We start from the raw sequence: 11,254 nt of genomic DNA on the forward strand, positions 1-11,254 counted from the left end.
AAGATGGTGAGAAGTTTTGTATTTTATTTTTTGCATGAGATTAGAGATCCCTCTCTCTAGGAACGATTGAGAAGCCTCATGCCATATTTTGGGCAGCCTAAAACCGATTAGGAGACCTCATGCCTTATTTTGGGCGGCCTTTCGTCCAGTTTTGGATGGTCTGTCAGCATATGTTGGGCGCTGGAATACAAGAATTTTCATAATAATTGCTAATAAATATACTGAATTAGAAGACTTTTAAATAGGTGCGCAAATAATACTTTCATAACATGGATGAGTAAATATTCAAGTTTGTGATTGTCTGTGTAAAACCAATTGCTTACGGTAATTTAGAACATATAATATAACAACTTTGATAAGCAATAAATATTCTACAAAATGATGATTCCACTCGTCCACTAGAAGTATAGATAAATATAGGGATGGCTACAAAATGCAGAAAATGTAGGCAAGATTGTACAAAGTAATCCTTGAAAGTAGCAGATCTGTGTCAGTATGGTGGTGGAGGGTACATCCCTGGAAGAAGAAAAAAAAGTGATTAGAAAAGAGCAAATGAGGATATGAAAATTGAAAGCAGAGAATAAAGAATTAGTTACCAGCATTTGGAGGATAAGTTGCAGGCGGAGGGTAGGAAGGTGGTGGATAAGCAGAGTGGGGAGGAGGGGGGTATGGGGAGGACGAGGGTGGTGGATAAGGAGATGGCATGGATGGATAGGTTGAGGGTGGTGGATAGTGAACTGAATTATGTGAAGCAGGATAAGGTTGTTGTGGATAAGCAAGAGCAGGTGTTGGATGTTGATAATTAGAGTATGATGGTTGTTGTGGGTAGTAGGAAGGAGGACCTGTGGGTGCTGCTCCATAGGAAATAGGAGTATGGGTTGAGGAGGACCCTTGTTTCTGCAAACCAAACACATTCATCAATATTCCAAATTCGAATATCTAGAAATGAAAATGCAGGTTACCTGGTGATTTAGTTTGGCGTTTGCATAATGCAATATAAGTTTAATTTCGCCTGCGTGTCTGCCAGATTTAGTTTGAAGTGGCCAACAAGAGTCATCAAAACCTTGAGACAGAACCTTGTTCAATTGAACCCTAACAATATAATAGAATCAATTAATCAATTCAATCATAATAACAAAGCGATAGAATAGATATACTCACTTTCCGGTGCCGATAAAATCATCCAATTTGAGAGTATTGCTGTTCCAAACGACAACAGTGAGTTCGCGAAGACCTTCAATCAGCGGCACAACGAACTTCTCTTGAAACACCGGATATTTTCCACCGTCTGGATCCATCAAAATCAGGTCAAAAAGTCAAATCAATTCAACGGTCAAAGTAAGAAGAAGAATGAGTAGGAACGAACCTGTGCAGGTTCTTGTTCGGAATTTGGTGGAAGCGTATTCAAGACAGACGTAGGGATCTTGTCTTGAAATCCATTCAGTATCCTTCAATTTCGAGCAAGAAACCACCGTCACCTCAAGAGGTTGGCCCTGAATCCCCGCTACCGTTCCAGAAGACATTGTTTTTTGATCGGAATATGGTCGCTGATTTAGATCCACAACGTTACTTATACTAAAATTCACTTTTCAATCAAACTGTGGGCATTTATTTTCATACTTATCTCTTTACTTTCTTCTCTATTTTACCAAATCAAAACAATAAAACTTCATCATCTTTTACGACTTGACCAAAATAAAATACCAGAAAAACAAAACATGTTGTAACGTTTAAGATTTTTAGATTTTTTAACAAAACAAACTTATTCATTAAGGAAATGCCCGCACTTGGAATTTTGGCCTCAAAGTTAGAATGAAAAGGCAAGCTAAATAAAATATGACTTATGTCAATTTTAAATAAATATTAATTTTATTTAAATATTTAATATTTTTTATGAATTTAATTGATATACACTGTATAAAGAATTTTTATACCGTCAATAAATCACAACCTTTTAAAAGATTTGATTTTTATTTTAATCACTTAAAAAATAATAAAAATAGATAATTATGATATAAATTTACATAAATAATATATAATAATTAATCTCATTTTTTATTAAAGTTTTCTATTTTTTATCTCAGAACAAAATTTTGTAATTAAAAAATTCAACTTTTAAATTTTTAAAAAATTAATTATAATTTATTTCCTTATAATTCAAATAATAGTCATTATTATTTTTGATATGTTTGATTCAATCTGATTTTTACAATATTATATATTTTTGTTTTAAAATAATAAATATAGATAGTTTTTCATAAAGTATTATTTTAGTTATTTCATTATTCTACTATAAATATTTATATATTAAAAGTTAAAATAAATAAAAAAATCAAAGTTAAAGTTGTTATAGGTCATCCAAAAATAACCAAAATAAGGAAGCGCTGGTGAGGAACATGTGTTTGTCCGTCGTCACTTAGAACAAATGATTGTGCCTTTAAGGCACTGCCGATCATCAAAATCAATCAGAAAAATGACCGCGATTCACGTCACAATCCACACTTTCACTTTAAATTGTTCCCTTTATTTAAAATGAGAAACACACATTCTCGCGTTATAATTGTTGAAGCTCTTAAAGCTCTGCCTCTTCCTCCTCAAATAGATGATGATTCATTCCTTGTGGCATCTCCTTCCCGTTGGGGGAGTTTTTCACTAGGGAGCATTGAACATTGTGGGACTTCTTATTTAGAGCAATACCTTTGTGAGAGACACACCACATATTCACCCAAAACTTTAAGGTGATAGGTGAGTGGGTTCTCTCACTTATAAATGCTCAAGTCTCCACATTATAATCAATGTGGGACTATTATCCATACTACTCGCACTTGACACATTCTCAATACTTCCAACCCTTCACAATAAGATTTTGCTCCATTGAAAGTCAGTTAAAGAGCATCCCAAGCTCTTATGTTCTTTGAATCTATGTAACAGTTTCACCAAGGCGAACCATAACATCGACCTTCATTACTGCTTATGGTACCTATGAAGACAAGCTCCTACTGATATAAAGTTTTGATGAAGACAAAGGATTATCAACGAAGGAAAATATCTCTCAATCCAAGCTCAAGTGTCAAACACCTCCAATCAAAGATCAAATGCATAAGCTATTGAATGCCATGAAATTAAAGTGAATTGGTCATGATGCTAATACAATTGCAATTTATCATGTAATACTTATACATGCTAAAAAAACTTGATTCTCTTCGTATCTAGATTCCTAAACTATCATGCATCAATAGCATTCAAACAAAACTTATTTCAAGCTGAATTTTTAATGATTTCAATAGTGTAACCGGTTACACAAATCATGTAACTGGTTACAGGTTCAATCATCCTAAAAAATAAAGTTGTTCTCAAAGGTGGTAACCGGTCACATCATTTATGTAACCGATTACACCCTGCGATTTTTAAAAAATTCTAAACCACCGTGTATCATTTTCGATGCAATTCTTCATGGAACTTCTTGAAACAATCACATCTAGTCCAAGAGGTGTCTTAGGGTGTATTTAAGACAAAATACATAAGTTTTTCAAAGCACCTCTTCCATTCAAAATTTCAATACAATTCAAATCAGTTTTAATATTTTGTTTTGGATCAACCTTGAAACCTTTTCTGCATAATTTTCATATCTTTTGCAAAAAGTTTTTAAGCATTTAAGTTTGTTATATTTGAATTGTACATTAGAATTTAAGATCAATCTCTGCATTGGAATTGATTCAAGTACAACAGGAAATTCAAATTAGTTTCAAGTTATGTTTTGATCACCAAGTATGTGGTGACAATTGATTATAATAGAAAGTTGTGTGATTTCTAAAAAGTGTTTGTAATAGAAAGTGGTGTTCTTTCTAAGTGTTGTAAAAAAGAAAGTGGTGTCCTTTCTTTGTGCGTATGATAAGAATGTGTAATTGATCTTGGTGTAAGACTTGTAATAAGGATGTTATCATAGTGAAAACTACTTGAATGAGTATAGGAACTAGACATACTCTTAAGTTGGAAATGAGAATAAATATAAATCTTCGTGTTATTTACTTTCCGCATTTCAATTTTTTTGCACTTTCAATTATTCAAATAACTAGTTCAATTGTATCCTAAATTTTATTTAAAAAAAACTCTTAAGAAAAGGAGAAAAATTATGCACCATAAATTCACTCCCCCTCCCCCTAGGTTGCACTATATAATTACAATTGACATCACAACAGGTACTTGCTTCACGATCTAGGTAGATATGGATTCCGCAAGAATTATTCTTAGTTGATGGTGGCAACACCCAAAAACTACCATGTTTCTTCAGTGAATACTATGATTTCTAGAAAATTTGTATGCACATATCCTTAGAAACACAATGGGCTAAAGTATGGAATGCTGACAAGGATGGACCCTTCATTCCTATAATTGTTATAAATGGTGTAGGACAACCAAAGATAGAAAGTTCTTGGACTTGTGATGACAAAATGAGTGTGTTGTATGATAAGAAGGCAAAAAATATAATTGCATTTGTCTTAGGAGTGGACAAATTTTTCTGAGTGTGTTGATTGACCTGTGGATTATTATCATAACATTGACACCTTTACGTATATTCGGGATATTCAATAATAGGTTCGGTTAGACGATTTTTGATCCGGAAAATATTTAAAACTTGCTTTCGCGTCATAAATTTTTCTAAGTCAAATTTTCGGATAAATTTTTAACTTGGGATCTATTCATCCCCTATAGATCTAGGCTATCGTCTAACAAATAAGAAGTGAGAAAGGAGAAGGGTCTGACGCGATTTAACCTCCAAAGTATTCCGAAAATGCATCTCCATAATTTTTTAACGTTAACGGACTTTTTTGTGCGTTCAGAGATGTATCTTCGAAATCTGAGAACATTTATGTATTTTTGTATGGTGCGTAATAAGCATATGGGATTAGGGGTGTTCAAAACCAAACCAACCCAATAAAAAACCACAAACCAAACCAAACCAAACAGAAACCGCAAAAAACCGCATTTGGTTCAGATTCGTTTGGGTCATTTTTTAATAAAATCGCACGGTTTGGTTTAGTTTGCGGTTTGTATTTTGCAAACCGAACTAAACCAAACCAAACCAAACCGCGTTATGTTACAACCCAAAGTTCACTTATCCCACATCCAACCCAAACCTCAAACCTAATATGCCTTAACCTTACAATTACAAACGATTTTCTCTTAATCACACTTAGGGTTTCAATTTCAACCTTCTTAAATCTCTCATAGTAATATCACACATTCTTCTCATCTTCTTTTTCATGTAGGTCTCGCCTATTCTACTATAATAATTCCTCTATTATGTTCTTTCTTTTTTATCTTTTATGTTACTATTTTCTCTTCCAATTACGTTTTTATTGCACTTTTCTTCTCAATCTCGCATCTCTTATGTTCTTTTTTTCATCTTCTCTAATCTCTCATCTCATATGTTTTTTTTATGTTTTATTATAATGTCTTTGATATTATTTTATGCTACTATTTATATTTGTCTTTTATTCCACTTTTGTCTAATCTGGTTTTTTTGTATATTGAATGAAACGTTTTTGTCTAAATATGATGAATTTTGATGTTATTTAGTAATATATGAATGACTAAACACAAAGTTATGTCGTTATTTATAGGAGTATATATGGTTCAATAAAAATATTATAAAAACCGAACTAACCGAACCAACCCAAACCGCATTGATTTGGTTTGGTTTTATTTCTAAAAGTCAACCGAACCAAACCGAACCGCATGCTTTTTTCTCTTGCGATTCGGGTGATTTTTATCGCAAAAACCGCCCAAACCGCACCGCGAACACCCCTATATGGGGTGCATTAAGAAATTGCCTTTAATTTATCATTTCTCGTAAGTCTATCATGAAAATAATTTAAATGTGCACTGATTGCCAATATGTTTGTTGATGACTGAGATGGAAGTGACCATCGAGTGGTCGGTGACGGAGGCACACAAATTGGAAGAAATGAACTTAATGTCCTGGTCAGTTTTACTGGACCCCATAATAGACATCATTGTACTTGTTAAAAAATACAATAGTGCATGATACCCCTGAGCAAGTAGGAATGACAGATGCTTTAATAGTTTTCTGAAACTAATAACTTGTCCACAACGGTGATAGACTCTGTTTTATGGTGTTTATGGTGGTGAGAGATGGACAATTAATGTGAGGTGAAAGACTCTGTGTTTATGCATTATGCAGGGTAAGTTATAACCTGGTATTATGACGTGTCCTCTCAACCCTAGGTTAAGGTATTTATATATGCATTTGGGCCTAGGGTTTCTTTGAGAACCATAATAGTCCACTAAGGAGGTGTGGATAGGTCGGTTGACTCTGACTTCTCTCTAACATAGAAACATTTTTCTCCCACGCTTCCCATGGCGAGGCGAGGGGAATACTTAGGGATAGGTAATCCTTAACGCTGGACAAAAGATGGAAACCACCCCTGACATGTGATTTGTGGTCCCTGTGTTTAATAAGTCTTGTACAAATATATTGTTACAACTTGTTTTTCTTTGATGGAGATTTCACATATTTTATTTTATTTTTAATTATGAATATTTCTCGAGAACAAGAGATAGCTTTGTTTTGAAACTAACAATTCAAAAAGACAATTAGTATTATTTTTGGAGTCGATGCCTAGCATCTCATTCGGGGAGCATGAAAACAAATTTGCATTGGCCTTGAGACACTTGACGAGTTTGTCCACCACAAACTTGAGGAGATTCACTCTATTTTCGACCGTTTGTATCGGGTTGTCATCGTGTTGAACAAGAATAAAATCGTCATTTAGAATTGGTCTTTAAATCTCCACTCTGGCTTCAAAAAAGAGAGATATCTTTGGATCATTCTCGTCCTTATACTATTTGTCCTCATGGCTATTAATTGTTGATGAAGACATTGAAAAGATGTACTATGTCAATAGAGATTGTCTTAATGACCATTTGTCTTCATCCTTTATTTGTTAATTCATTGTCTTGAATGAATTGCATTGAAAACATTATAATGACCATTTGTTTTCTCGAATGAAGCACTAATGACATGCATGTTTTCAAAATTGATGATCAGTCTTCTCACATGATTTCTCAAAATTGATGATCAATCTTGTTACATCAGTTCTCTCACATAATTTCAAATGTTGTATGTAGGCGCCAGTTTGCTTATTATTAATAATTGATGATTTTTTATAATACTCCATAAAACAGTACATCAGATGGAACATCTAGCTTTGGGGTCTCTCTTTATTCAGTGTATGAGAAATTTTTACTTTTACTCCTCGTGTACTAGTGTGTATAATTCATGGTTGTGTTGTGATATCACAAATTAATGTGAGGAAATGTTAAAGATTTGTTGTCCCACATCCAAAGAATACAATTTGTCCAACACTAATGTCAAATTTAGGCTGTAACGTGCTCCTTCAATTCAAGTAATGCATCTTCAAAGCACTTGGCAAGAAACTCAGGATCCGGAATGATGTCTTTGGCCACCTGCACTTGCATGTCTGCCTTTCCAGCATAACTCACCATAAGCAAAACAAGTGCCTGCATTATCAGCCATTAACCACATAGTCTATGCTATGAAGAAAAACAGAGTTAGCTAAGGGGGTTGTACTGTACATGAGGCAAGGCAGAATTATTTGCCCTTAAGAACGTTACAGGATTGCCTGCAATCATAATCTCCTCTTGAGGGCCAACCACATTTGAGAATGCAAAGGTAGTGTTGCAGAGTATCCTATAATTTAGCAAGCTAGCAAACTGCAATTTTCAAATAAGAATAAACACTTGACACTTTAATTCATAATCCATCAGCATCAAAAAAGAAAATGCACCTTTGGACCAAGAGTGGACATTACAAAATCTCCAATTTTGTATGACATATGGGCCTCCAAAGATTTTTTCTTTCTGTCAATCATTACTTTAGCTCTCTTCAAATATTCTACAGCATTTGAACTCTTGCTTCTGTGATAATATATAGGCAGGAGGATCATACCAAATTTGTTGCCCCACTTTGCCCCTGAGTTGCTTTTCATCAAATTGGATAGTTCCTGATAATTATCCAACATCAACATTATAATATTCTAGGCACAAATTAGAACCATTATTACTAATTAAAAACATCGTAGAAAGAATAGTAGACCTGCAATCCTGGCTGTTTCCTCAAGTTAACCATAGCTAACCCTGTTAGCTGAACACCGTCTCGCAGCCCTTAGAGGGAAAAAACAGTGGTAATTGTTTTGCTTATGTAAAATCAAAAGGAAGCTGTAAAAATCTGTTCATTCAAATGTCTTTTATATTTACCATTAGGTTGTCTGAAGTCCAGGTATCTTGATATTCCAGATGATATAACTGCAAATAGAACATCGTTTATAGTCTGCAGATCAAAAACATCACAAGGAAAATAAGTTCTCGAACGGTGAAGAACATACAATATTGCAAAAACAAGGTTGCATCTTGTCACATTATCATCCAGGTTAAGTGCAGCAAACCAAAGGCGTGTCCATTGATGACAATTATTTCGATTAAAATAGGTCCATCGGTTCTTCCTATGTGAACTCTAAAGAGACAGAAACTGAACCCCATTCGATTTCATAATCCCACTGTGTGCGTAAAGTCTTGAAAAGCAAAAAATAATAATGAAGAGAGTATATCTGCACACACTTGATAAATGCTAATGACTACCCTTAAGTTATGAATTGGTTATGGAAACAAGCTTACACACACCTTATTATTACTATTTAGATTCTGCATTAGTAATAAATAAGTAATTGGACAAACACTGCTTTTTAGGTGGCCATCAAGGTGAAGTTAATGTGAATTGAATAAGATTTTTAAAAAACTTTCAAGAGAGTATTATCAAGCCATCATGTTTATCTCCCAAATCCAAAAACAAAAGAAAACTAGAATTCTAAATGGATTCTATTGAATTTATGTCCTTAAGGTGTAAATTTAACTAAACCAAACTATTGCAGAAGCCTCCATTCAACATGCCCAATGTGTTTTGCATTGCGATGAAACTTTCACTTAAAGCAGAACTAAATGTATTTTGATGCTCTAAGTAAAAAAATACTTAGGATATTGTTCTCCAAACTTTGTAAGACAATAATACTCCAATTTACAGCAGATCTAAATTTAAATATTCAGTTATCCTTCAATACGTAAACTCTCATTTTAAAAAGTTAAAATTCTATCTAATCTTTTTTCTATTCATCCCCTTCAAAAAAAAATATATTTTTCTCTCAACTCTCAAACAAAATATAAGTGGTTTGAAATGTTTTTGTTTTAGAAAACTATCCCTCGTCCCTACTTTCTCCTAATTTTACTTTTTTTTTTAATTCATTTAATCATTGATGTATGATATGATATCTATATATAAAACAAATATATTAATTTGGCTATTTAAAGTTGTTGAATGAAGTTTAAAAGTCAAAATTGTTTTTATCATTAAAAATGGAGGGAGTATATATGATTCTTGTTTCGGTCAAAGCTTGGCATAAAGTAAAAAACAAAAGAATGTAGAGAATAATCAAAAACGAAAATTAAGTGAGTGAATGAAAGTAAATAAAATATGAATGGGTTCTATTTAGTATTTACTGACTTCATCCCTATTAGTAAGAGCTTACAAATATTTAAATATAAAGAAGAGTGTGGCCCACAATAGAAACATGATTTGTATTGTATCCGTTTTTGTATAATACCTGGTCACAGTCTTGTTTATCATGATTTGAAGGGATAATCTATAATTAGATATGTGTGGTCATTAAAATAACATATAGCACTAGTAAAGGAAAAAGGTAATTAATTTTTTACCGCGTTAGGAACGGCACTCTTGACAGTCTTCATGTCTTCCAGTGAAAAACTAGCCGTGGCGATCTTCCTCGGCCAGAGTTCAACACCGTCGCCACCGGATATGGCGGTTTTCCGGTCACGAATCCATAGACACCTCAACATAAACTGGATCACATATATAAAAGAAAAGAATAAGGCAGTGAGAAGATTCCACAAACTGCGGCGAGATTTAGTAGTCGGAATAGATATGGCTGGAAGCGCGTCTGGATCGTGGAGCTTCCTGCAGCTGGCGAGAAGCAGTGACATGAGTGAAATTCCGTCTCCAAGCGAATGATGGATTCGAAATATAATACACTTGTGTGCTTTTAGGAGGTGGATCTCCCAGAGTGGCTTATCCATGCTGAGTTTCGGTGTCGTGCATAAATCCCCCATATAGTCGCTGATTGCCGATTGATCGTCGACGGCGTCGGAGACTGGATTGTCGAAGACGAGTACGTGGCGGTCGAGGTCAATTTCGGTTGGACGCCAGTGCTCAACGCCTCGATGGTCAAGGACCATGAGGCTAGTGAATCTTGGATGTTGAAGCATAACAGAGTTTTGAATTTCGGTGATGATTGAATCAACATCCATTGCGTTCTTTAGACCAACGACACAGTGGACTACTTGGTTCATCTCCGGTTGAAGGAACAGCCTTCCGGCCGGAGTTAGCGGTTCATCATTATCATCACCGCCCATCTTTACTTCTTCTCTGTCTACTATTCAATCCATTTAAATAAATATAGGAGCTGTCCCATCAATCCCTTTCTGAAAAATAGGTTTACAAGTTTGAATGGAATTGTTTTAAGGTGAAAAAATAATAATAATTCAAAAGTAAGGGGAAGCTACAGTGAATCTGGACCATAGAAGGAAGGATGGATGGTGTGGTCGAGATTTGTTGCGGTCCCCACTGCATTCAATTCAACTGCAACCAATATGGATATTGATGGGTGCAGCTAGCTACTACCATTAATTCTTTCTTTTTTATTTTACAAAATCTGTCATTTATGCCTAATACTACTCACATGTGAAATGCATATTATACTTATTCAAATCTTAATCCTTTTTATTATTATATTCTCACACTCATTATTACATCTCACATTCTAATTCAAACAGACGGAACATGTCCCCACTAATGTTTCAATTATTTTCTATGCATATATGTTTCGTCTCTTATGTGTTTATAAGAAAAGTTCAAATTCTTGTAAGGTGTATTTGATTTGGACGAGAAGTTCTCAACAGAGAAATAGATAAAAGAAAATATAAAAAAAGTTTTTAAAAAATGAGAAGTAAAGTAGATTGAGATGTTATTTAGTTTAAGAGAAAGAAATAAGAAATAAAGAAGAGAGAGGTGTCACATATTTTTAAAAGTATTTATAATAAATAATATTTTGAAAAATATATATTTATAATTGAATAGACAAAA

General features: G+C 33.9%; 2 protein-coding genes across 2 annotated transcripts; both read right to left on the reverse strand.

Moving 5' to 3' along the window:
* Nucleotides 1-319: 319 nt before the first annotated feature.
* On the reverse strand, nt 320-1,809 carry LOC127076880 (protein SRC2 homolog). Its single transcript, XM_051018675.1, has 5 exons — nt 1,367-1,809; nt 1,162-1,288; nt 963-1,092; nt 597-897; nt 320-516 (listed from the first exon to the last, which is right to left on the reverse strand). The coding sequence occupies exons 1-5, from the start codon at nt 1,521-1,523 to the stop codon at nt 491-493; spliced, it is 741 nt and encodes a 246-aa protein (XP_050874632.1). The 5' UTR covers nt 1,524-1,809; the 3' UTR covers nt 320-490.
* A 5,404-nt stretch (nt 1,810-7,213) lies between these two features.
* Nucleotides 7,214-10,606, reverse strand: LOC127076881 (wax ester synthase/diacylglycerol acyltransferase 11). The gene is made up of 6 exons (XM_051018676.1): nt 9,811-10,606; nt 8,302-8,374; nt 8,141-8,208; nt 7,833-8,048; nt 7,621-7,758; nt 7,214-7,545 (listed from the first exon to the last, which is right to left on the reverse strand). Exons 1-6 carry the CDS (start codon nt 10,522-10,524, stop codon nt 7,402-7,404), a joined length of 1,353 nt encoding a protein of 450 aa, XP_050874633.1. The 5' UTR covers nt 10,525-10,606; the 3' UTR covers nt 7,214-7,401.
* Between the last annotated feature and the right edge of the window lie 648 nt (nt 10,607-11,254).

Source organism: Lathyrus oleraceus, chromosome 4 (assembly GCF_024323335.1).
Source record: "Lathyrus oleraceus cultivar Zhongwan6 chromosome 4, CAAS_Psat_ZW6_1.0, whole genome shotgun sequence".
Lineage (NCBI taxonomy): Eukaryota > Viridiplantae > Streptophyta > Magnoliopsida > Fabales > Fabaceae > Lathyrus > Lathyrus oleraceus.

Excerpts from the sequence above, each read along its gene's own strand:
- LOC127076880 (XM_051018675.1), bottom strand. The coding sequence starts at position 1,523 with ATGTCTTCTGGAACGGTAGCGGGGATTCAGGGCCAACCTCTTGAGGTG. Across the intron at positions 1,093-1,161 it reads GATTTTATCGGCACCGGAAA|GGTTCAATTGAACAAGGTTC; the intron begins GTGAGTATATCT and ends TTATATTGTTAG. Across the intron at positions 517-596 it reads AACTTATCCTCCAAATGCTG|GGATGTACCCTCCACCACCA; the intron begins GTAACTAATTCT and ends TTCTTCTTCCAG.
- LOC127076881 (XM_051018676.1), bottom strand. The coding sequence starts at position 10,524 with ATGGGCGGTGATGATAATGATGAACCGCTAACTCCGGCCGGAAGGCTG. Across the intron at positions 8,209-8,301 it reads GGACTTCAGACAACCTAATG|GGCTGCGAGACGGTGTTCAG; the intron begins GTAAATATAAAA and ends TTTCCCTCTAAG. Across the intron at positions 7,759-7,832 it reads TGTCCACTCTTGGTCCAAAG|TTTGCTAGCTTGCTAAATTA; the intron begins GTGCATTTTCTT and ends TGAAAATTGCAG.